The 27,428-nt window shown below is 44.6% G+C and overlaps 1 protein-coding gene across 3 annotated transcripts in view; it reads left to right on the plus strand.

Moving 5' to 3' along the window:
* SLC24A5 (solute carrier family 24 member 5) overlaps positions 1–27,428 on the plus strand; it is a 197,753-nt gene that overhangs the window by 12,900 nt on the left and 157,425 nt on the right. For all 3 annotated transcript variants that reach the window (XM_085644202.1, XM_085644204.1, XM_085644203.1), the window contains exon 2: positions 8,846–9,025. In XM_085644202.1, coding sequence (XP_085500328.1) covers positions 8,846–9,025 — 180 coding nt within the window. The remainder of the gene's footprint in view (positions 1–8,845; positions 9,026–27,428) is intronic.

Raw genomic sequence — 27,428 nt, forward strand, 5'->3', positions numbered from 1 at the left:
TAGAACAACAGACTGAGGGTGTTTAGGGCCAGGACTAATTCCAACGACCCCTAAGGAGAGGAGACCTCCTTGTGCATGCAACATCAGTTCCTAAATTGACCCCGAATCAGATTTCGTTTTTCAAGCAGAACCACTCGATAAGAAATTTAAAAATCGCATTGGACAATCGAACTTGAACCAATTTAGCAGACTGTCAGCATGTGTTCAGCAGCATTCTCGGTGTCAGTTGAGATGTCGGCCCACTATTGTCTCAATCTCCCTTTGAAGTATTTTGACCAGTGGCATAACGAAGGTTTAAGAGGCCCCCCTGCAATGTACATGGAGGGTCCCATGCTCCGGATGTTATCCGGAGCGCTCAGACCTGAGTACTGTACTGAGGGGGGCCCCCTGCAGCTGGGGGGGCCCCACCGCACCGTGGGGGATGCGGGGGCTGGTGTTACGCCCCTGATTTTAACTTAATATATATTATGGATAATGTGAAAGGATTTTTCGTAAACTTGACAAGTTTTAGGCACGTAAAGTGTATTTAGTCCTTTGCCATTCAATCTCTGTAATGTTAGGATTAAATGTATACTGCTAAGCAGGCGCGCAACACCCATTGGGCTCACCGGGCTTCAGCCCCCCCCCCCCCCCCCCCCCCTCGTGTGTGACAGCCCGGCCGAGACAGCTTCGCGGGCTGGCGTCCGTCTAATTGCAGCCGCACCAGAGTACTTAACGGGTCTTTAAAAGACCATTTACTCGTTAATGAGGCTTTTGTTGTGTTTTCACCCCTTCTTACAGGCATTCTGCCTATGGCTGGAAGACTTAGCCCCCCCCCCCCCGAAATCTTTTTCAGCCCCCCAAAAATTTGGCTCTAGTTGCCCGCCTGCTGCTAAGAATATACAAACAGCATAGGGAAAGCTAATGGAATGGGAAGTGACGCTCTATTGTTGATTGTTGAATTTTTGTGTTTGTGTTGTATTGTGGATGGATAAAAGAGTCAATAGGTGAATAAACGAATGCTTCCTTCTGGGCGCTCAGTGACTCGTCTTTGCACTTGGACATCCCTTGATCCACTCGTTGACACATTATTACCTCTGCCCACACACAATACCGCACACAAACTTACTAATCAATGCAGGGGTACTTTCATTGCCGATGTTTATTTGTTACTGTAGGGAAAAAGCATTTTTTAAGTTCTCCTTTTTGAAAATGAAAGTACAATAAATGGGTTTGCCTTACAATAATTTAGGCTGATCCCCACAATCCCGTTTTCAACCATTCACTTGGGTTTGACTCTGGTCCAGTGCTTGATTTGAGCCAGAAGTTTTCATTGCTGTCACTGCACTTAATTGTCAACACCGGCACTTATGACAGTCTCCCACATGGTGGCACTGTTTATCTAATTTAGATATGAACAGAGCAACAATTGCTTATGAATTCAATATATATTAAAAATAACTAATATCTGCCGCCCAAGCCAGTCTTATAACTTGGGATAGTCTGAGGTCACACTGGTGGTGCGATGGTTAGTAGTTGTGTTGCTACTAACATTAGCATTGCTGTGAGGGACAATGGGTGGTGCAGGCTACAGTGGCCTCCTGGCCAGAGCCTTGGCACTTACATTTTTACAAATTATTCACTGCTCTGGTCACAATGATTGAGGCTTGTTGTTTAACTAATACAATTAAGAAAATTAAGCCACATACCAATAGGCTACTGACAGCAGTGTTTGTAGATAACATTATGGCTACTGCTCATTCATTGACTTGAGTCAAGAAGAGGATGTTGGAGTCAATATTTGGTATGGCATTCTCGAGTGCGGGAAAAGTTAGACATCTGTGAGTGACATTATTTAATGCGGCTGTGATGAAGCTACAGTCTACATGGCCTTCTTGCAGGCTCTTGCATGGCATGGTTCACAGCCCACAGCTCATTTGGCCACTGTTGATTTCCTGTGTTGATTGTGGCACCCTCTGAGCCTTTCACCATGATGTTTTTGAAGGTAGACCATGAGTGTTGGTGATGATATGGATGCCCATTATATCTGCATGGTAGTGTTCATGTGATGTGATATTCCTACCAGGAAATCGCTGAAAAGTGACATAGTAACACTGGTTGATTGCTATAAACATCTAGAAAATAGGCAACAGCAATAGAGTTGTCATGATGGAGTACAAAAAAAGGTTTCATTAGCCAACATGGCATTGTCATAGAGCTAGCTGAACGTAAGTAGGTAAATCCAGCAAGATCAAGAACATCTCAAGAATGGCAGCAAGATAAACAGACTAGCCCTGAATAGTGGGTATTGAGTGGTGGTGGTATTGGTGGTGATGGTGGTGGTATTGGTGGTGGTGGTATTGGTGTTGGTGGTGTTGGTGATGTTAATAAAGCAGGCTTTTGAAAACAACCTGTCGGGTGGCTTTAGAACAGATGACCTGTAACACAGATGTGCTGATGTCCGCTTCAGCCCATTAGCACAGGATTATGTGCTACCTGGAATTCACATGATTTAATTTGCTTATCATTTATAAATCCATTTTACATTGGGGGTTGAAACAGACATGAGACAATACCGGGGTAAAGTGATTGAAAGCTGGCGCCCGTGTTACGGGGATGGATGTGATGCTTAAAAAATACACAAGCGGCTTCAGCTAAAGCAATGCATGTCTGGCCTGCAGTAAGAGTAACTCAATCAAGTAAATAGTGCTTACAGACTAAATAACAGGTCCGGTGTAACAACTGAATTAAAAGGGCCAGTCGCCATGGGAGGTTACAAATGAAGACAAGGCAGTACTAACGAGGGACTAACAAGCCTATTAACAAAATCGAAAGCAGCATTTATGAAAGCAATGTCGCAAGCCAATGAAAAATATGGGAGGAGAGTGGCCGCGGCTTCTTTCCCATACTCTACTACAGCAGTCTCGCAGAGCGAGCAGTACATGAGCGCTGACGCTTGGCATGACCAAAAAATCACTTGGGCAAACCCTACTTCTTCTCTGTTCAAAAAGTGTTTTTTTGCACACATGTGACATTTGTGTGGGGATGAGTTTTGAAATTGTGCAGTCACTTGGATATGTATTTTGCAGTTCAGCTATAGAGCCAAATTCATCTAAAAGGCCCTTACAACAATTTTACAGTGGTGCAATGCAGATTCGTTCTATACACCATCATTGAATCTTAGAGTCTGAAATTCATGCAGTCACGCGCATTCATGTTTAACCATGTATATTCTCTTTTAATTTAAGTTAGTTATCCAGTTCAGTCTAGAACTTTCCCCTCTCACCTGAATTGTAGCAGTACTTGAAAACCATGTTTAAAGTACACTTTTATAGTTGTGACTTTAAGGTGGAATATTGTTTTGAGTTCTAGAAATAGTAGCAAAAACAAAACGCATTTTAAAATAGTTTTAGATTCTTACAGAAAGGTGTAGCACAATAAGCCATTACTGGATGTCTCGTGGTATGCATGTTCAAAATGCTACGTGGGAACACAATCCTAGTTTGAGAGCAACGTGGCTCTGAACAGCGGGCATGAAACCAGAGTATTACTCAGATTATTAAAAACCACAGTCAACGGCCACATACTACTCTGTTAGTGTTACTGTTCCTTCATTAAATGTGTCTTCACTATCTTTCTAAAGAGCAGGAGGGTTGGAATGTTTCTAAGGTTGATGGGAATGCTGTTCCTCATACTGGGAACATAGGTGGAGAAGGCCTTTCTGGTTTGTTCTTTCTTGTACCTCTTTGTCTTCAATTTAGTAATATCCTAGCTACTAGTGTTGCTGGCTCTACCCGAGGTTTATTTCTCGGACAGGTATATAGAGGTTGCATGTCTGGTGACCTCATAGGTGACGCAGCAGGTCTTCACAATCACAGAGTGTAGGTGAGTAGGATCTGCTTCACATGGGTACCCCCACTTTTTGCTGGTGTTTCACTGTTTTACGACCTTAGTCTGGCTGTGGCCCTGCTAATCAGGACCCCAGCCTAGCTGTTTCCTCTCTAAAATGGTTTCCATGTACATTAGGCACATTTCTAATTGGATTCTGGAGTGCCTTATAAGCCCATAGTATATGGAATACTATGTACCTAGGGCATGGGTACCTCAGAGGCATACCAGGGGCAGAGCCCCTCTGCAGCGTTCGGAGTACCTCCTCTGATGCTGTTTGTGGTGCAGCCTAACCATATACTCTTAAGTGCATTATAACCTCGCGGTAAATGCTAACTTTGGACTGGCTGCACAGAAACATGTTGTGTTTGGTGCCAAACGCTTTGGAATACTACCCCCCCCCCCCGCAAGTTCTGGCGGTGGGGATAGCATTCCAGCCTTCTAGAGGGAGAGACATGTCCACACTGGTCTACCCGGTAAAGACTTTCTAAAGCCCTGGCATCACAAAATGGATGCCACAGACACGGATCTGGCCTTCTGCTTCTGACCGAAACTCCGGCAGGGAAGGCCTAGACAATAGGTTTCCTGTCCCAGGGAGGTGTAACCACCTCCCCAGACAGGCAGATGTGTATTGGGGCTGGGTGGGAGCACTCTCTGGTGCTTTGAAGTCCTGCACTGGGGGCACACTTGGTGTCCCTGTGCATAGTCCAGTTCAAACCGGGTCCCTAGAGTATGTCCAACCCCCAAACTTAGTATAAGTATGGGAACCCAGTCCTTGAGACTTTAGATTACCCTGGACGAAACTCTGCAACATATATCCTGGACCTTCGACGTTCTATTTCGACTAGAAGACTGAAGAAATCTCCCTTGGGGTCAAGGAGTGACTCCCCTAATTGGCAGGCACCAAAGAAGCAACTGCCCGGTCTGCAACTCTGAAGGTCCCGCCGGACGCTGAAGTCTTTGCATCACCAGAGGTGGATTTCCAGACTTCCCCGAGGCTACCCTGAGTCCACAGCAAAGCTGAGGCCCGTGGCTATCGTGGTTGACGTGGAACCGTGACCCCTGGACACCGTGCTCTTTTGCTGATCCATCATCTTCCTGGTCTTCCTTGAAGTTGTGCTAAGGGCTCCGAGTTTCAAGTGCGACCGCTCGAGGTTCCTTTGTGATCGCTAGCCTGTTGGCTAGTGGGTCCCCACGAAAGCAACTCCTCTTCTGATTGGGCTTTCCTGGTTGCTCCAGACGTGCCCCGACTTTCCTTCGCTGGATGAGTCCCCCAGACCTTGCTGGTCTGCACCGAAGTCCTTTCTCTGTTTCCAAGTGACTTGCCGTTGACAAGGCTTGTTGGGTCCAATCTGGTTGCCGATACTGCAGCACTCGACAGACTTCGTGGGACAGCTCGAATCCAGCTCCTGGTTGTCATCGACGCCTCCTGGACCTCATGGCTGAAGAGTCAAGACACCCGTCAACTCACCTGAAGCACCCGACATCTGTGGGCATTGGACTATCGTGCCCACGGTCACTGGTAAGTTACGCAGACACTCTCCCCTCTGCTTTCAGGTTCCTTCCATCCTAGATCCAGGCTTGTATCTCTTCGGACACTTCTCCTCTTCACGGCAGCAGCACTTCTTTGCCAGCTTCCATTGAAAACAGCGATGCGACCCAACACCAAAAGACACCTATGCACCCGGCTTCCCTGGGTGAGGTAACTCGAGTACTCCGGTGCTCCCATGGGTGTTGGCCCTAGACACCTCCAAGTCCAAAAGGGTTCGCTCGTAGTCATCCTCTAAGTGTCATTAAACTCTTAATTTCCAACCGCGACTTTCCCCATAGAAGTTAACAGCGATTTGAGGCTGTGTTCTCACACTGCACGCGTCCCTCGTGGGTCCCCTGTGTCACTACCTTGGGTAGTTCCTTGTGGTCCAAGCACTTCTACAGGCTCTTGGCCTTGTGTCTAGCTCAGTCAAGGTTCTTATACCACTTTATTGGTATATGGTTTGTTACGCCCCTAGGGCCCAAACGTGTATTTGTGCTTTTACTGTTGAATACTGACTTGTAACTTAAGTACTTCGAACACCAGCCTCCTAAAGAGACTAGAGGGGTGTGTTTTATCTTAAATACATATATTTTAAATATATACCTGGTGTGGTTCTCCTTTCATTTGGTCATTCAAGAGATTATAGTCTGGTAAAACAAGCTGCTTTACATTCCTTCAAGACTTAGGCTGAAGGCTGCTCTCCATAGCTACCACTAGGATGGCTTTCAATAAAGGTTGTCTTTAACCTATCACCATAAGGGGTTGTTTGGACTGATACAAGGTGCCCACTATAACTAGTGGGCAGCATATACCAGGCCAACTTCTCACACAGAGGCATGGAGAGAAAACCAGGATAGTTCCTTGGGCAATGGGGTGATGTGGTGGAACATCTTCAAGCCCTTGAGACATGTTTCTTTATTTAGGATGCATAGCAATGCTGCCGAAGTGGTGCTTGGGAAGCCCTTGAGGAGAGCATTGCCTCCATCCGGGAGGGAGAGGACCAAGGCTTGCCTTTTGCACTGATATTAGCTTCTGGAAGAAAGGATTTCACTTTTTTCTTGAGGGGGAGTTAGTGCTAAGCTGCCTTGTTTCACCGGGTGGTGTGTTCTTTGGATGGGTGACCTCTGTCTAGAGTGAATCCATGTGATTTTGCAGTGTTGGCCAGCTGGGATTGAAGCCGTGCAAGTTAAGGACATGGAGCCGTGCTCGAGTCTGGGATTGTTTGAAACTGTTAGTGAACAAGAGGCATTCAGTCGGAGTTGAGCTATGGAGAGGTGCTTGACATCCAATTCTGGGTTGGCTTTAGGCAGAGTTCGAAGCAGTATTTGAGGCTTCGCTCTTCCCTCAATCTCGGATGCAACATGCACGAAGTGCAGTTTTCCAGTCGCAATATGTTTTCATGATGGAACAATGTTTTGAACTCTAGAAACCAGACCACCCGTTTCTTTTTATTAAATAGTAGGCAATTTTACGAAGGAGCAGGCCCGCAGGCAGTTCTCAGATGTCTCACTTCGGTCACTCCGGTTTTCCGTGCGCCATGCTGCAGTACCTTTGGCGGTTACTAGAGGTCCCACCAGCACTGACTTACAATGACACATCCAGTTGAATATGGAAAGGGGGGGCCCTTGGCCCCTCCGCCTGCATGGCAGTGCGGCGACCTCCCCCGGACTTCTCGGTGGTGGGGCGTGTTCACTGGGGGCGCGCCCTACCACCGATTGGCTGCCTACGTGACCCGGATGACGTTAATCGACATCCGGGTCGGAGGGGAGGGGGGGGGGGGGCGGGCCTCTGGGGGGATAAAGCGGCGGGGAGCGCCCAGGTGACCCCCTTGTTCCCTGGACGCTCCCCCACATCGGACGTGCCCTGGCGCGCAGGGCGGCAAATTTTCCCCACCCACCATCCCTGGAGTACGTGGTTGATGCGTTGCTAGTCCAACTAGCGGGCATTGGGCGCGTGAAACTGTTATGAGATGTTAGTTTCTGATGAGGTTTTCTTTTAGGACTTTTTCTCCCATTGTAGTGATCAATATGGTATTGTGCAGTTATGTTCTTGTTTATGCTTTCTTGTAGGCCTTGTTCTCCCAAGGTAGTGAATGATACTGTATTATGTGTAACTGATGCAGTCGTGTTTAGGCCTTTTCTTTCCCTTGTAGCTTTATGGTGTTATACATGACGTGTGATTTTAGTCAGTGTAGTTGTCCTTTAGAATTTTCTCCCATAGGTCGTCGTATTTATTAGGTATGGGGGCATGCGGTAAGGTCATGACCGGTGAGCAACTATTTGAAGGTCTGAGGGGGCGGGCATCATCCTACGGAGGTGCCCGCCCAGGGGGAGGGGCCATTGGCCCCTCCTAGAACTTCAGGGGCAAGGTAACTGGTGCTTCAAAGGAGCGCGGGTTGGGGAGTCACGCTTTCCTTAGGCTGGTAGCCACCCCGCGCGCGCATACTCATGACGTCACCGGATGGCGCAGAGTAAGGGCCCTCCTTCAGTGGGTAAATGGAGTTCACGGCGTGGACCGGGTAATTACCGGGCCCGGCTGCGCATGCGCACACCTGTAGGGGAGGCGCAGCTAGTAGGACCTGACACCGGTTAGCGACCTTGCCATATGGCCCAGAAATGTTAGTATACAAAAATGCAGAGGAGGATGTTAGACTCGGTTAGGAAACAATCTGTATTAGAGTCTTTGTTAAGGATAGTCACTCACACCTGTTGACAATAATGTATCTAATGTCCTGCTGAATTTTTGTATAATTGTTTATCATGCATGAATACAGAGATCGGTGGCAAAAACGTAGACTGCGCCTTTTCGTACTACCGATCATAGAGAAGGCCCGGGTTCAACACATATTTACTCTCGAGTGTCGAACTACTTTCGATTCCTGTATATGGACAAAATATGCCAGCGCTGGGTGTTGAGGGGGATGGACCCTTGTGCAGCTCTGACTCTGTGTTCTGCCACGAGGAGCTTCAGTGAGGGGCAAGGTGGCAGCAGCAAAATGTTAGGCTGTAGCAGCGGCGGCAGCCCGCGTGCACAGCTTTGAGTGCTTGCCGGGTTCAGAGTGCAGCTGCCATACCAACACTGATTGGTTTCCCAATCCGCGCTGCAAAATGTATATCGAAACCATAGTCTTCTGAATTGATCCGATGTTCGAATGGCACGTGACCCAAGGAAGCCAGTGGCTCAAGGCCGTCCATTCTTGAATTTCTTTGAGTTGAAGACATGAGCTTGGGGCACAGTGAAGCATCCTGTATCCAGACCAAAACAGGCTATATCGGATTTACAGTCCGTGGTGATGTAATGAAGGTTATCGGTGTCCGCCCCGATGGAGATGTTGCTCATTGTACAGGCGTGTTGCCACTTTCACTGTTCTTGCTGCCAGTGGTCAATGTTCTAGTATTATTGGTTCAGTTTCAACTTAATAAATGTGTTTTTCTTTCTTTTTAGGAAATGAAACGCTATGTGTGGTTTCACCAGCGTCGGAGTTTCCAAATGGATTTTTTTCAGCGCAGGAGAGAAAAGACGGCGGGATTGTTATCCATTTCATAATCATCCTCTACATGTTCCTTGCCGTGGCAGCTGTGTGTGAGGACTATTTTCTTCCGTCCCTAGAAATAATTAGTGAACGTAAGTACCTCGTTACTTCTTTCAAATGTTGTTGACAATCCGACAGACTTTGCGACTTTAGGCCAGGTCTGACACTATCTGGAGCATTGTAGATGCCTTGTCTTTTGTAGGATGCTTGAGACTCTGTCTATTAATTCGCCATTACTCCCCATTCCTGGCCATTATTGTCTACGTTTCGGTGTACGATTGTTGAGATTGTACATCCAGTTTCCAGTTTCTAGAGATGGCATGGGTTTCCTAAGTTTTCTTGTGAATGCCAATAGCTTTTAACTTCATATTTCCAAATTATGGGACGGGTGCTAGCCAAAGGCGCGAGTGCGTAATTGAGGCTCAGGGAAGTGAATACCAGCAGAATGTGGACAGTAAGGCTATACATTCCAAATTATGGGACGGGTGCTAGCCAAAGGCGCGAGTGCGTAATTGAGGCTCAGGGAAGTGAATACCAGCAGAATGTGGACAGTAAGGCTATACATGTGCTCCCTTAGCCTAAACCAGAAAGATAGCCACATACATCTACTGCACCATCCTGCTCCAGGCTCCCAATTAGCAGGTTGATGCTCAGAAAATCTAAAAATCTAGTGCAACTTTAATTGTTGTCTTTAAATGGGCATCTGCATTTCTGTAAAGGGCAATACGGCAGTGTGTGTGTGTGTGTGTGTGTGTGTGTGTGTGTGTGTGTGTGTGTGTGTGTGTGTGTGTGTGTGTGTGTGTGTGTGTGTGTGTGTGTGTGTGTATATATATATACAAAAAGCTATTTGTGCAGATTTCACCACTGAGTAAGTAAATGCTGTAATATGACAGTGTATCCTATCGGAGCTATATTTCTCACTATTTAACTTGAATATTTAATTTTTTTTTAGTTATTAGAAATCATCAGCGCCATGCAAATGTTCTTATAGAGTTAACCAAATGAAAGCAATATTTGTAGATTGATTTTTACTAGTTTAGCCTGGATTGACAGAATAAAGAGGTATAAGTGATTGCACCACAGCTCAAATAGGGCTCTGATTCATGTATTTGTTGCTATGCATCTTCTCCACAGTTCCTAGTTTCCTGCTACTGCTCAACCAGTGCGAGTGTGATGTAACAGAATATTGATGAGTGGCTGGTTGTGATGAATGTCAGTTAGAGAGAGGGGCTAAGCAGCAACAATGCTGCTCCTGGTGGGGTGTTACCAGGGCCGGACTGGGAACCAAAACTGGCCCTGGCAAAGTGCTCTGCCGCCCAACCCAGGGAGTTGAGGGTGCCGCCAAACTTTTTGCCAGGGCCGGTTTTCAGCCAATTTTGTTACAGGGCCGATTTTGCAGCTATGCTGCAAAAACGACCCTGTAGCAAAAATGCCCCCCAGGGGCTCAAAACCGGCCCCCACCCGTGCGGCCCACCAGGGCATTGCCCGGTGTCTGCTATAGCCAGTCCGGCCCTGGGTGTTACTCTTCACCTGTAACCTGCAACTAAAGTTATGATGCAGTGTAAGCAGGCTAACAAATAATTTGTGTTGTGTGATGGAAAACACATGCCTTAACAACGCATGCCTTAACCATGCGGTCTAAACCCCCAACCGCGTCTTTACCACGCATGCCTTTACCAGGCATGCCTTTACCACACAATTTCGTAGTAAAGACATGTTGGTAAATGGGCATGTGTGGTAAAGATCACACTCCAGCCCCTCTGCCCTAAACCCTAAAGACACCTTCAACTCAAAATCCCTACTTCCCACCTACCCCAGCCTAATTGCCCCCCTTGACCTGAAAACTCAGCCCCCTTAAAACGATTCTGATCCCAGCCCCCTCCCTGAACCCTAAAACAAGCCCTGCAACCTAAAACCTAACCCCACGTAGCCCTGCCCCAACCCCTTCAGCCTTAAAACTGACCCCTGCCCTGAGACCTATAACTCCAGCCCCCCCAGCCCTGAAAACTACCCTGACCCCCTTCCAGCCCTGAAAACTGCCCCTACAAACTAGCCCCACCCGCTCAAAGCCCGTCTTACCTCTCCTTCTTGTCCCAATCCTTCCTCTTCCTGCTTCCTGCTCTATCGCCCGGCAGCAGCAGCTACTAGACAGCGCATATGTCTTAACCACCAATATGCATGGTTAAGGCATATTCGTGGTTTAGACGTGCGTGCTTCTGCCTGCGTGGTTCAGCTCAGCGTAGCTCATGCTACGTGGTTAAGGCTGTCTACTCGCATTTACTCTTCTAAATGTACTGGGCCTTTTACGATTAGATGACCAAATCAAATTAATTTACCACAGAGGAAATGATCCTCTGATTAATCTTTCTCCACCGATAGGAGGTGTGGAAATTATGATGTCTAAACTCCGCGTTAGCTGTCCAATGAGGACCATTAATTGACATCTGCATCACAGGTTAGCTATCAGATTTAGATACTCCACTCTTAAAACCATACTGTAAACCTAAAGGAGAGCAACAGGAAGTCTTAAATTCCTAAAGAAGTTAAAACTAGTAAGGATTATTCAAGCCAATAGCTCTGCAGTAGCTACTCAGAATAAAAGAAGTAACACTTGGTGTTCTGTCAAAGCTTGCTTATTCTTCCTACAACGCATTTTAATCATTAATCACAGTCAAATGGAAGAATCAACAGGACTCGGTAAATGTTTGCATTGTTCAGCATTCCTTCCTTCAATTGTTTCTTTTGCATCTGTGAAGATAAATCGCAAAGGAAAAGTGACCAGCACGTGAATTGATGCCAGGTGTGCATGTGACAAAGCGAGTCCAAGTCATTGTGAAGGATCGTGCTGGGCTGATGAATGCTGCTAATGGTTGAAATGACAGCACATGAGTAATACTGAGCTACGCATGCGCTGTATTCCTATGAACCGCACCAGGAACCTGTAAGGGCATTGAGTCAGTGTATGCTCAAGCCGTGCAGCCATTCTGGTAGGAAATTCTTCTGGAAACTTGGAGACCGATGGGGAGCACAGGGTTGTTCTAATATTTGCAAGGAGTAGCAATCTACAAATCATCTAAACATGTCAATATGGCGTGGCATCATTGCGAGAATTACATATATTCTGGGACATTGGTGAGGTGTTGGTAGGCTCCATGGCAGCAGTCAAGTAACGTGCAGTCGTTCAGCTGCAAGAGGTGCATAGGGCATGTGCACCCACTTTAGAGCATGCTGGTGTGGTGTCTGTTTCTGGAGGTATACATTTCTGACCTTCAACTGAGCACTTAATGATCTGTAAAGTGTATCTATGCTTCAAAGTTATCTGTGTAATTTTGGGTGAGAGGTCTTTCATCGGGGTTAAGAACTTTCAGGTGTCTGCCATAGTTAATGCTGATTTCTGTATTTAAGCTGCCAAATTGCATTGGATTTAACATTTTATTGAATGTTTTGTATGATTGTCATGTCATAATATTTCGATTTTTGCAATGTTAACCTTAAGGCTTAAGGCCTATTGAATATTTCTGTATATGTGGAGCGATAAGGAGCACATTTTTTCTTTCCCTATGTGTGATATGTTTGAATAGTGTGTTTTTGCTCTTGTTGTAAGTTGCAGGAGAAGTGACTATGTACCTCTGTTGGGATGCAGTATTGGGGGAAGTGAGCCCGTGGTTTTAGTGCTTACCCCTGGTCCTTTTGTTATGCAGAAGGGGGAGTGACTATGTACCCCTGGTCCTGCTGGGTGTACGCAGTGGGGGGTTATCCCTTGTAGCCTGTATATTTTAGGCATAATAAGGTGGGTGTTGTGTGAGTTTTGCCACGCTTACAGTAGGGAGATGATGTGTTCATGTAACCCTGGTCCTGTTAGGTGTGCGGCATTTGTGATGCAGCATAGGGCGAGTGTGTGGTTTACACCCTAATGTTGAGTAATGCCCTTCCTAAGGGATAAAGGACAAGTTGAAGGGGCATGTGTGTTGCACCCTAATGCTGCATAATACCCTTCCTAAGGGGTTAAGGATCAGTTGTAGGGGCATGTGTGTTGCACCTTAATGTTGCGTAGTGCCCTTCCTAGGGGTTAAGGATGATGAATTGCAGGGGCATGTGTGTTGCTCCCTAGAGATACTTCAAGTGTCCTTAAGGTTGTTAATTGTTCCCTAAGGTCTGCATAGGACTTACCAGTTTTGAATATTTATTATTAAAATATGTATAGGACTGTTTGATCTATTTTAGTTCCATCTGTTGTCCTTTTGGTAATTGATGATTTATGAGTTAGAATATATAGGTCGGTTTGCTGCGCTAAGACACTGTATGGGAGTGAGGTGTGGGGCTTTATAGACGGGCAAAAAATCCAAATGGAAGAAAATAAGTTCTTAAGGAGACTCCTGCAAGTGCCCCAATGTATCCCCTCCTATATTGTTCATGAGGAACTGGGCATCCCCCACCTCAGTGATAGGGTACAGCTCAACCCGATAATCTGTTGGGTCAAAATTTGGACAAATCCTGAGGCACTGCTAAGCAGACAAATTTTGGAGGATTGCATGAGGGGGGAAAAGGGGTTGCAAATACCCTGGCTTAAATACGTTAGGGACGCACTAGACATATTGGGCCATGTACATTTTTTCAATAATCCATCCATATTGGCTAAAAGGGACCTGGGTCTTATAAAGGCAGATTTCCTGCGATATACAGTCAGGGCCAGAGAGGACAGAGAAGGGCGGAAAAGCAGTGTTAGCGATTATCAGCTCACAAAAACCTCTGTGGGGATGGAATTCTACTTGTCTAATATATATAATAGACAGGATAGATTCCTGATGACTAGATTTAGGTAAAACCTCTTGCACCACATCCTGTCAGTCCCTGCTGGATTTGTAAGCGATGTTAGGACAAAAGGGTGCTGCGATCTAAGATCTCCGCAAGACACCCTACATTTCGTCCTACTCTGCCCCTTTTAGGCATTGCCAAGGTCCCGGTTCTTAAAAACTGTCCTAAGACGAGCCAAAATCAGACAGGCCAAAGAGGCCCTTCTGTTTCTTAAACTGTCCACCGACCCTTTTGTTTTATTTAGCACTGTGCACTTTCTGCGACTGGCAGTCAAATTAAGAATCACTAGAGGAGAGGTCTATTGAGGTAGGTAGTGGATAATTGTGTAGGACCTATTGGCTGCTTACAGACACATTCTATATTTTTTAACGTATGATTGTCGCACATAAAGTTTTACAGTAATTGGTTGTCCCGTTTTTATCCCATTAACCTGTTTGTATAAAGGGGTTTTAATTTTACTGATTTTATATGTTATGTGTACAATTGACTCAAACTTTTTTAATGGATTGTATGATTGTTTTATGACGTGCATCTTTTATGGATATCCTTATATCCGAATAAAGATTATTGAAATGAGTTAGAATATTTGGGGGACTCATTCATTGGTTATTTCCATCTTACATCTGTTGGTAGTTATTACTTGTTTCTGTAAAGGAAGGAGATGTGCTGTAACCTATAGCTGGTGCTATGCATCTTCTCCATAGTTTCCAGTTCCCTGCTGCTCAGCTAATGTGAGTGTGATGTAATAGTGTTGATGAGTGCCTGGTCGGGATGAATGTCAGTTGGAGAAAGTGGGCTGAGCAACAAGGATGCTGCTCCTGGTGGGGCATTACCCTTAACCTGTAACCTACAGTTAAGATACTACTTGCAAAATAAATCTACATCTTCTAACCAACATGACTTGGCTATATGTGTACAAGAGAGTATCTTCATTATAACACATTGTTAATAGAAAAAAATATATATACTGATCTCACAGTAGTTGTGGACATGAAAATCCTTACTATAGTCTGGGGATTAGGCTGGAAAATGTTATTTCAAATTTCATTCAAAGAGATTAGTCAGTTTTGTAATAATAATAATATTATTATTATAATGATCTATGTCCATGATATCTGTTGTCCTTCAATTTGGGGTGTGCAGTATTGATTCTTGGCCTAGTGATGCTGGGTATTGAGGCAGATAAAGCATTCAAGAATCTCATTTAGAAATATTTTTGACCTATATACTGTTGATGATGGGATTGACCCCTACTTTTGCAACACCTCAATTACACTTTAAGTCATTCCATGGCCAGGTTAATAGCAATGTGTGAGCTCTCCATACCCGATCCAATTCAGCGTAGCAAGAAGCAGAGGTGTCGCTTGACCCGTCTTAATCTTAAATTTAGCAACAGTACCACCTATTGCTACTCTGTAAGACCGTGCCAGTTCTAGCACTGTGTGAACGGTGCCACTGCAACGGTTGCGGACTTCAAGGGGCACCGTGTTTGCAAGTTATTTTGGTTTTAAAAGTACCTGCTGCCATGTTCCTTGCCTCAAGCAATTTCCAAGCAACAATAAAAATGTCAAGATTTCTCCAGTGGTTAATGTTCTTCCTGGATAGAGATCTGAGTTTTGTTTAGTTGAGATTTTGACTGATCATAAAATAGCACAGGTGATCAATCTGCCTGCTGCAAAGAAATGTACCATTCAGATCACAAAGTGCATATGATGGTAATAGGTCAGTGAGTTACTGCTTTTCTAAGAGACATCCTTTTGTTACTTGCAGTTTATAAATAAAAATCCTAATATAGAACTGTGAATTATTAACTGTCATCAAAGACATGTATGCACGTTGCAAAGTATAGATTAGGGCATAGATTTATGTTGCAAAAAGGGTTATTTGGGTAGAAATCAATTCTCATTAAAGAGAACCCCCAACTATGGTGTTCAGTTTTCAATTCTGGGTTTGTGCTTCTGCAGACCAAGCATCCTTAAACTAGACTGCCTACCAGCATGGATGACGTGTCACTCCTACACCTTGTAGTCCTCTGGCTTATGTAACTTTTCCTATACGCTGATTAACACACTTATGAAGGTCTCTGTGTAAAGTGCTCTGACACCCTACACTGGTATGAGTGGCGCTATATAATTCATTAAATGCATCAGAAAGTGAGTGGTTATGGAGACTTGAGGGGCACTGTTAAAAGGTGGTGGTGAGTGAATCTGTGGTAGAGGTGGTCACCACCTCCACCATGGATGGGGGGCCACCAACAAACATTGTCGCACCGGGTGCCACCAGCACTAAAACCGACCCTGCTGTAAGAAACTGGAAATTATTCCAGATTAATAGATGGCTTTGCTTTGCTGATGACATGCAGGTGTTGCTGAAGGATACAGATACGTCTATGCAAGAGATACTAAAGACTATTTATACTGTGGGTAAGCTATGTGGATACAAATTATTTTGTTATGAAATCAATAATACAGCCCATAATTTTGTTTGTGACGTCTATTTATTAGGTAATGGAATTCTTAAGTCTACACTAGGAGATAAAATGTGTATTACATAGGTGCAAAGTGTTGCTACTGTTTCCTTTACAATAATTTTGTTTATTTAACAGGGTATATCTCTATATATCTAAGATGTTGATAAAGTCTTACATTGTATTATTATATAAAATTACTCTTGCTCGATATTTCATCTCTATTGCAACTTTGACAACTGTGTACTACTGTATCAAACCAAAACCTACACGTCGCTTTGAGCTGGGCATTAACTTCTAGGTCAGTATATCCTGGAGAGTCAAGGAGGTTTGGTTGGCAAGCTTCCCTCACATTCCATTTGTGAAGAACACTTACAATCTTCTTTTTATAATTGCTAATTCATCTCTACAGTATCATGGATGGGAGACAACGAACATTGTTTAACTTCTAATGCTCCTATGGTATGTTTTGAAATATACCAACAACGGTAATCCTGATCTCCTGCTACACAGAATCCCTTCTACTCCACGAGTAGAGTTATTGATGGGTTATGCAGAACTGTCAAGATGGACACGTTCATTAAATAAAATGTGCATCAAATAAACAAAAAGATTCTTGCTCCGCTCTTGAGCAGAACCTCAAACATAATGATATTTCCCCATCATCTGTTCCTGTGAGGGCAGGGTGGGACGTGCACTCTGAAGAAATCGGAATATTGTGATGATGCAAGATGTTCTTTGGTTGGATTACTTTGGGGGGTGGAACTATTTAGCCGCACATTCTTTCACAAAGGAACAGGGTATGTACCTAATTCTCTAGATCGTTTTGTGGTGCCGTTCAGCGCCTCAACAAAGCATATGTAGTTCTATGGGTGATCGAGTACATGAGAGCAAGATTTGCTTATTTCAAATATATTTTCATCTGGAAGTTCAGAAGCTGTGAACCAGTGTCTTTGTTGGTTCAACAATTTCTATTGGGCTTTATCCCCTCAGACATTAACAGTTATAGCAGGATAAGAACAAACATGGGTATCGCTCTTAAAGGGACATTTCAGTTTTGATATATGAAAAAAATCGGAGTTAAGTGCCAGCGCAAATAACATGTAAATTAAATAGCAAGCAGCAATGAATGAGAATTGCAGTGTGTGCAGCACTTTGCAGACTAGGAATGAAATGCACCGGATCTTAGCTGTTGTGAAGGCAAACCCTCTCCATGATGACCCATAGTCAAGGCCGGTGTTATTGTTTCCAGATAAAGACTGCTTGTGTTTTGCGCTGGTTTCATGCTGCTCCTTTGGAAAGAAGAGAACTTGCTACAAGTTACCTCTAAGTGCCAAAAGTCTATGGAAAATATTGAGAGTAGATTTGTATTAAACATTTCACCCCCCCTTCCCAAAGACCATGCATTGCACTCCAAATACCGTTGTGCTTTCAGTTCTCCCTGAAAGTGGCTTGCGGCCTGATTCAGATATTGGCGGACAGGTTACTCTGTCGCAACGGTGACGTATATCCCGGCGCCGAAATATGAATCCCATTATATCCAATGGGATCTAAATTTCAGTGGACGGAATATCCGTCACTGTTGTGACTGAGTAACCCATCCACCAAGGTATAAATCGGGCCCTTAGTCTGAATGTGGTCTTCAGTGGGAGAACCTTTGGTCTTGCCCTCTTGCATTGCAAACTCAACATCTTGTGTACTCCATCCATGAGCAAACTCTTGAAGTTGAAAGGTACTGCCTTGTGGGATGGATCCTAGAACGCATCTGGTGACTTTCTATTGACACTTTAAAGTTTTTTCATCTAATTTAATTTATAAATGATCCTCAAATCCCTTCATTCTTTCTTAACGAAAAGTATCCAGTTTGATTCTACATGATCTGTTCTTGCGTTGTTCTTGACCTTTCAAATGATAAGGGAGGTTTGTTTAAAATGTCCTTGTTTTAACATTTTGATCAATATTCCTTAATTGTTGTTGTATACTTTTAACCTGAATATCCTACATCAGCACCTTCTGTGAAGAATAACTTTGAGTTTCTTCTGCAACTAAAATCGTGAGGAAAAATAGACCTCTTTAAAGGTTAAAATGTGTGAGCCATTAGCTGGGCTATGGTTTAATAGAAGTTTTTGTTTCGGGGCCCTCTATACCATTATTAAAACTCCCCTATAATAGGCTGTATAATCAACAACAATTATAAGAACCGCACTTGGATCAGTTGTGAGAAGAAACCCTAATTTCCACTGAGAATATAAAAAAAAAAAAAAGTGAGCAACTCTTGTTATTGAACCAACCTTCACTGAAATGTGTTGAGAACTCTAGGTGCAGGAAAGGCTCCCAGCAACAAAACACTGCAGGGACAAAGCATTTCCCAATTGCACCTCCCTGGGAATGAGCACATACTTTGAGGAGATAGCCTATAATGACGCCCTTAGAGCCTGGCTGAGAAGGAGAAGGAGGAAGTGAAAGACCACCCATTTGCTCTCTAAGCCAGAGCTCTCCTTTGAACCTAAAGTCATCTTTTGCGATTATGCGCATCCATGATGGAAATAATGAGCGCCTCTATCCCAAAAAGCTTGCCAAACCAGTCTGTTTTTTCATTTAGCCGACTGCTGCTGTAGGATGCAGGAGTAGAAGGTACCTAGCTTATCCTGTGAGCAGTTGGAGGTTGGTCCTGAAGTCTTAATCACTCACAAGTAGTATGTTAATCCTGATTTTTGAAGTCTGAGTAGCTGCCCTCAGACAATGAGGCTATGCTCAAGACTAGGATGGTTAAACCAGATCCTGCAGGATTGCATCAGGGGTACACTGTTTACAGGAGTTAGAGCAAAGATTTCTCATTTGAGATATGATCTACAATGGCGATTAGTCTGTAATGTTTTTTTTTTTTTTTAAATCGTCATTCTTCTGTGCTGTTTCAGCACATGGATGATGTCACTGAACTACATAATGCAATACAAAGATATCTTTGAACAATCGGATACCGTTAATGTATTGTAAAGGTTTGAACAAGCACACAGGTGTAAAGGCTGTTTCAAACGTTTGATAGTTCTAGAGCATCACCATAAGATATCTATTTTTTTTTTTTTTCTAGCCATAAACTAAGCTCTTTGTTGGGAGTATTGATTTCTTGCTTGAACATATCTAAAAATGGATGAGAATAGGTTACTCGGTTTATGCAGATAAAATCTATTTTTGTACCTGACGATGTGCTAAAGACCTAGCTTGAGCCAAAAGAAATACCAGTGACTCCTACCAATAACAAATCCGTCATTTTTAGGTCGTGCCTGTCAGTGCGCTTGCGTTGCTGCAAGACCTGTTGTAATTAATAAAATGAATGTAATCCTGCCTCCTACTTACCATTGGTACACTCCAGCATTTTTCATCTAAAATATTAAAATCAACTAATAAAGTGAAGGACATCTTCTCTATAGTGGATGAGCTTTCCAAACTAAGTCGAATCATCGCAAAACCCGTCCCATCACAATCTCTGTGATTCCCTTAATACATTTTTCATCGAGAAGATTGTCGCCATCAAATCTAGTATCCCCAAATCTACAACTCCCTGGCTGACCCTCATCTTCGCACGGATCCCGCACTTTTAGATCATATTCTTCTAATCACCAAGGATGGTTTTTCTGGCTTACTTAAAAAAGTTGGATCTGGCTCTTCCACGGATAGCTGTCCCCCTCATATCCTTCGGGAAATTTTTTAACGCTGCCCGGACCCCCCCATTACTGCTTCTTAATAATTCCCTTGCCCAAGGGATTGTCCCCAATTTATTTAAGATGGCAGAAGTTGTTCCTATTCTTAAGAAACCGAGTCTAAATCCATTAGCACCTGGCAACTATCGTCCTATCTCCCGGCTACCCTATCATAGCAAGGTTTTAGAAGCCCATGTTGCCACCTGCTTTTGCTCTTTTGTAGAACAGACTAACTATCTGGACTCTCACCAGGCGGGTTTCAGACCTGAACATTCCACTGAGTTCGTCATCTTGGCAGTTGTGGATGAACAGAGAAGGGGGGCCGATCAGGGTGCCACTCAGGCCCTGGTGCTCCTCGATCTGTCAGCTGCCTTTGACACGGTCCATCATCTTTCGATCGACCGTGTCAGCCGTGCTGGAATTCAGAGTTTGTCACTGAAATGGACTACTTCCTTTCTCAATAACCGTTCTCAATCGGTGCGCCTTGCCAGCTTTAGGGCAGAACAAAAGAAGTTGGCCTGCGGAGTTCCGCAGGGTTCCTCCCTTTTACTCTTACTTTTCAATTTGTATGTTCTCTCCTTGGTTCTGGCCCTGCATAAGAGAGAGGTCATAGTCTTTACCTATGCTGGCGATCTTCAGCTGGTATTTAACATTGACGCCTCCGCATCACCTATGTCCAGCTTCCAATATACTATGAATTTCATTAGTGATTGGATGAATGCCAATCAACTTAAGTTAAATCCAGACAAAACGGAGCTGATCCTTACTGGTGGTCCGGCTAACCCGTGGAATTCCAACTTCTGGCCACCATTATTAGGGAGCCCTCCACTCCCACCCAGCTCGGTAAAAAGCTTGGGAATTGTGATCAGTAATGATCTAACCATGAAGGCCCAGATCAGTTCAGTGGTTTCTGCGTGCTTTTTCTATCTCCGAAGAATTCGGAAAATCAGCAGATTCCTTTCCACCGCAGCCCTGACCCAAGTGATTCCTGCCATGGTCATTTCGCGTATCGATTACGCAAATTCCCTGTATGCTGGTATACCGGTATACCAGCTACACCGGCTGCAACTGGTCCAGAATCAGGCAGCAAGGCTTATCTTTGGTCAGCCTAAACATTGTCATGTGAGACCATTGCTGAAAAGCTTCCATCAGCTTCTTTCACCTCAACGCTGCCTATTCAAGTTAGGCTGTACCATTTTTAAGGTCCTTTCAGGACGTGGCTCCGCCTTTATCTCCTCAATCATACATCGGTACATCCCTTCTCGCGATCTATGTTCCTCAAACAAGAACTTGTTGGTCCCTCATACCTTCAAACATAAAAAACATGGAGGTCTTAGATACACGACCTTGGCCCCTCAGATATGGAACGCTCTCCCTTTTCATTTGCGGACAACTGTCTCCTACGTGGAGTTCAGAAAACTATTTAAGACCTGGCTATTTATCCAGCCTTACAACTGAGACTCACTTACTATTTTGCAACTGCAGCCGTCCTCCCTCAGCGCCAAGAAACCGTCTGGTGAATGTGCGCTCAACAAATTACCTTTAACATAACATAACCGCATCACTATTCTTCTTAGCTGCCTCCTGTCTCGTCATGGTGCAATTACCACTCTTCCTTTCAAGGCTGAGGGTGACCGGTTAAGTACAATGCGCTTACTCTTGTTTAACATATGTTCGTTCCTGCACACTTTGTTTTCTTTCCCTCACTTCATATATCAGCATGGCACAGCTTCTCCGATGCTGCGCTTCTTGTTTTGGACAGCACGGTGCTAACGATGGTTGAAAGCACCATGGGCAAGGAAACCCAGTCTAGCAGTGTGCTCTCTAGGGTTGAGATCACATTATGCAGATGTTTTTGTGTGTCCTTGATTGCATCATTTAAGACAAATGTGTTTCTGCGTTTCTAAAACTGCAGGACATGCGTCTCATACGCGGCAGCTCTTCCCTGTTCCCTCCCACTACATGTAAAGAAAATGCTGCCCACTCGTTGCACAGCTAATCTCACCCAAAGTTTGAGTCTTCCCCTTTATTAGCCACCGTGAGTGCTGGGGAGACTTATACAGACTCAAACAGGACCTCGTTTTACCACACTGCATGCAGAAAGAAATGTCTGAGTAATAGAATGGCTTTCCTTGAGGATTTATGGACTACAAATGTTTTTGCCCAAGGGTGACTTTGTAGGACCGTTTTATCAGAATTAGCAAAGCACAAACGTCGCAAGTAGATTTAAATAAAATACTGCAAAACTTAAAAACGCACGAGCTATTTCAGTGTGGTATGGTACGAATGCAGACTGTTTGGTGAAGCACTACAAAGCGAGTGACGGCAGCAAATCACCCAGCGGCAGCCCCCAGGACAGCACCGCTGCACTCAGGCATACTCTTCTCTGCTTTTCACACGCTCTTATAGCATGCAGAGTGTGTCTCGCTTGTGCCTCGTTTGCTTTTCTGTAGCTAATGAGGATGGCGTTCGCCTCTCAGCTGCTTTATGCCGGCCCCATCACGGTTTCAAACCCAGGTCCCTTGCCGGAACGTAGCGCTGCAAGCTTAGGTGTCCATGTGCTACACCAGCTGCTATTGTGTGGGAGTTTATATCTTATAGCAGCTTGCCCTGTATTGCTTCAGGTGCCAGCACGGGCCCCTGCCCTGCATTGCCTCGGTGCCAGTCTGCCTGTGTGCCATGCATTGCCTCAGGTGCCCGAACAACCATGTTCCCAGTAGTTTCTCGGGTGCCAGTCTGCGTGCCCTGCATTGCCTCGGGTGCTAGTTCACAGTAGAGCCCAGCTGCGCCGTGTTTGCCAGTCCTGCACTGCCTTGGTGCCAGCAGGAACGTGTGCACTGCATTCAATGGCATGATGTATTGCAGGTGCCTACAGTGCCTCGATGCTAGCCTCACTTGGCGCCCACTGCGTTGGTCTTTAGCACTGGTCGTTGCCATGGCCGCACAGGGACTCGGGCTGCCTGCTGTTGACAACTCTGTTTCCCTTTGCCCCTTTGTCCCTTTGCCCTGAGCGCTCTGTGATGTGCCTTGTGGTGTCTCGGTTGGCCTTGAGGCACATGATGGATTAATCTTGGCATGGAATGACCTTGGCAGCCCCTTGCTGCTTTGTCTGCCCCATCACAGTTTCACACCCAGTTCCCTTGCCGGAATGTAGCGCTGCAAGCTTGTGTGTCCATGGGCTTCACCAGCTGCTATTGCTTGCTTACACCTGGGTGTGAATTCTGAGTTTACATCTCTTGGCAGCTTTTCTTCTTTATTTCCTGCCTCCATGTGGGGCTCCCAGTCTTTTTTTGGAGGTTTCATAAAAGCAAACTCTGCAAAACCCAAATGTGGCATAAAACACAAAAAATCTGGTTTGCACTCTTTACTCACGCCTCCATTAGATGAATCATGTTTAGGTCTCGCCATGCGTTGCAGCGTGAATGCTGATTCACTTTGCGAGACAAGCAGTATATAATGTAGTGTGAAAGCTTTGTGGAAGCTACGCCCCCTCTCTACCCATTGGCTTTTGTCTTAAATGCTGCCTTCCAATTGGCTTGAGGCTTGTTAGTCCCTCCTCATTTATTATTTGTATTCTTCCACGGCTATTGGCCCCTTTACTCCTAACACTATTTTCTTCCCTGTCTCTCCACCCCACCGCCCCCTCCCTCAGTCTGTGACTTCCCGCCCTCCCACTCCCGTTTGTGTTTCCTTGCTTGCCGGCACTTCTGTTTTCATCTTTATTATTGCCACCTTGAAATATGCAAGTTCAAGATGTGTGCCGTACAAAAACTTCTCATGTTTAATGAACTAGATTTTAATGTTACTCTAAATATAATGAGACTCTAGGCAACATTCGGGGTATGCATGGCAACTGACACCTCTTAGTTCACAAATGGCATTGTTGTCGGGTGGGAGGAGCGGCAGTGTTTTAACTCGTGCTTAAAACAATCACTTTTAATAACTTCCTCTCATTTCAGTGCTATAATCTTGTGTACTGAGATGACGCGCTAAAGAAATGCACTTTTTTGAATTCTGACGAGACATTATCGCACATTTACATCTTGTTTACTGTATGATTAGCATGCCGATCATTTTCACGGCTCGCCCACTGTCTCATATACGCTTGGCTCGTCTCCGGGTGGCTCTACCTGTTAATTATTATATTGGCTCGCGCACCTCTAACAAAGAGAATGGATACATGACAGTGAGCCCAGTAGATGGTAGAGAAATAGAATGGTGCAGATAAGCAGACCAAGTCCGTCTCCATTGCCTCACGTCAGAATCATCACTTTCAATAACCTGGAAATCTGCCGGCAACTCCCGCATGCCCCAACATCATCCCCCTCACCAATTCTTAGCAGAAGTGGCAAATTCTGAGCTGTGCCCTGCTGGTGCAGAGGATCACGGCAGAGTCTGTAGAGGCGCTTAGTTCCCTAGCCTCTCCTGGGGGGCACCTAAGCCTTCCGGGAGCCTTCACACTCAGGATAAATGAATACATTTTGTTCTGTGCTTTAGTCACCCCTCTGTGAGCACTGTCTGGTAGATGAAGCTCTGTGTTAATAAACACATTCAGAGAGGTGGTTGTGTACAAACAAACAGCAACAATACCGTATGTTTTGAACGTGTAGTTAAATACCTGCTCATCGAGTACCACATTGGCTGATCATTCAATGGTACTACCAAAATTACATTTGGACACATTTGCTCAACTGTAAAACACTCCCTTCTATGGGTCATTCAACAACTCAGGGCTTTGGGGGTTAGGTAACCTGCTTTGGATGTTGTGTAAAAGAGTAAATACAAAAACTAATGCAATGAAACTAAGCAACCAGTACTGTCTAAAACACTTTTAAAACTGACACGCATTCTTGCATTTAGTTATTGGCGATTTCCTCATAGATGCGAGTAAAGTACTCTTAATATCTAAATGAAATCTGCATACTTTTAACTAATAGCACCGGGCGACCTTTGACAACTAGGCAATGAATACATTTTCATGTACCCCTGAAGCCCCACTGCCCCCTGCCCTCTTGGCAAACGTCTTTGCCTCCCAGTTTTTGGGAGATAACCAAGACCCAGGAGAGTGAGTCAAATAGTCTAGGAAATCAAAGAGAAATATGGATTCGGATTCACATGCTCCGATCCCGATCGCGTCGGTTAGTCTGTAAGCATTACTTTTATTAATGAGTTTTGCATTAGTAAAGCACCACGGTGTGCATGTGTGGCGACACTTCACACATGAGGTACATGCCAAGTAATTGTTGACACAATCCACACTTTGCGTCTTTTTCAATATATTTATTACGAGGTGCAGGACCTTTCCAAGGGGTTTTGCACACTACATACATTCACTCCGAAAGTAAAACGATTAGGTAAAAAACATTGCGATTTACTATGTTATAGCTCTAACTCACAAATGCAAGACCTATTTGCATTGCAAATGCCTATTTTTCCTGTCGCTCGTTGCCAGTAATTTATATGTAGCTTTGTCTTCAGGCCGTAGGTGCCTTACATTGTCATCAATACCAGGTATTCTGCATCTTTGTATCTCTCCTTTTACAGTGCTCTTTTACTGTAGCTCATTGCCAGTGTCCTGCAGCTTAGTCTCGCGGTGAATTCTACTGTGGCATCTGCAGCTTTTCTCCAGGTTTTGCTGCCTTGGACTGTCACCTACATCCTGGGACTTTGTTTGTCTTGGATTGCTGCACAAGCACAAGACATGGCCACTTTACTTGGGTCCATCTTGCACCTTCTCCTGTTGATTTATTTTTCAGTGTACTAGCCGTCTCAGTTCTTATTCACAATGATGTGCATCTTTTGTCGATTTACTCAGTGATTTTTATACATTTTTTACTGTAAAGTGAAGAATCGCTATTTGCATTTGGTGCAGTGGGTGACAGAGTGAATTTAGCTTTTGATAAGGTTCATCGTTTGCCTCTTGGTCTGCCTTACTCTGTTTTCATCTAGTGTTTCACCCTTTGCTGGTTCTTTTTTTGGCCTAAGGTGCCTGAATCTGCTGGTCTCTCTTCATTTCTCTCCTATTGTCTTTCACATCTTGTTAGTTAATTATTTTCCTGTACTCACTCCCTCCCTCGCCCCATCAATCAAACCTCCTCTTATGTTCTCTCACCTTCCACTAGATTATTAGTCCTATGCTTCTCATCCTCCGCTCTTTCTGTCTTTGCCTCTTTCTCTGCCTCTTATCTCTTTCTGTGCCTCTTGTTTCTTTTTTTTCCTCTTCCTATGCCTCACTTGCCTGTTTCTGCACTTCACTTGCCTATTTCCGTGCCTCTCTTGCCTCTTTCTGTGCTTCTCTTGCTTCTTTCTGCCCCTCTTGCTTCTTTCTGCACCTTTCTTCCTCTTTCTGCACTTGCCTCTTCTTTTTTTTTTCCTCTTTCTGTGTCTCACTAAGCCGTCTCTGTACCTCTCTTGGCTCTTTCTGTGCCTCACTTGGCTCTTTCTTCACCTCTTTTGTTTCTTTCTGTACCTCTCTTGTCATTCTGCACCTCTCTTGCTTCTTTCTGTACTTCTCTTGCTTCTTTCTGCATTTCTCTCGCTTCTTTCTGCACTGCTCAGGCCTCTTTCTGCACCTCTTGCTTCTTTCAGCACCTTTCTTCATCTCTCTGCACCTCTTGCTTCTTTCTGCATGTCTCTTGCTTTTTCTGCACCTTTCTTCCTTTTTTTGCACTTCTCCTTCTTCTTTCTTCAAGTCTCTTGCTTCTTTCTGCAAGTCTCTTGCTTCTTTCTGCAACTCTTCTGCTTCTTTCTGCATGTCTCTTGCTTCTTTCTGCACCTTTCTTCCTCTTAGTGCACTTCTCTTGACTTTCTGCACTTCTCAGTGCCTGTTCCTTCTCTCTTTTTACTCTTTCTATGCCTGTTTCTGTGCCTCACTTGGGTGTTCCTGCACCTCACACCTCTTTCTGCACCTCACAACTCTTTCTGCACTGCTCTTGCTTCTTTCTGCACCTCTCTTGCTTCTTTCTGCACCTTTTTTCAATTTTGCACGTCTCCTGCTTCATTCTGCACCTTTCTTCCTCCTTCTGCACCTCTCTTCCTCTTTCTGCACCTCTCTTCCTCTTTCTGCACTTCTCTTCTTTCTGTACTTCTCTTGCATCTTTCTGCATTTCTCTTGTTTCTTTCTACATTTCTCTTGCCTCTTTCTGCACCTCTCTTGTTTCTGTCAGCACCTTTCTTCCTCTTCTGCACCTCTCTTGGTTTTTTTCTGCACCTCTCTTGCTTCTTTCTGCACCCTTCTTCCTCTTTCTGCATCCTTCTTCCTCTTTCTGCACGTCTCTTGCTTCTTTCTGTGCTTTTCTCCCTCTTTCTGCACCTCTCTTGCTTTTTTCTGCACCTCTCGTCCTTCTTTATGCACTTCTCTTGCCTCTTTCTACACTCCTCTTGCCTCTTTCAGCACCTTTATTTCTTTTTCTGCATCTCTCTTGCTTATTGTATGTCTCTTGCTTCTTTCTGCACCTTTCTTCCTCTTTCTGCACTTCTCTTGCCTCTTTCTGCACTCCTCTTGCCTCTTTC

This window comes from Triturus cristatus, chromosome 3_1 (genome assembly GCF_964204655.1).
Source record: "Triturus cristatus chromosome 3_1, aTriCri1.1, whole genome shotgun sequence".
In the NCBI taxonomy this organism is placed as follows: Eukaryota; Metazoa; Chordata; class Amphibia; order Caudata; family Salamandridae; genus Triturus; species Triturus cristatus.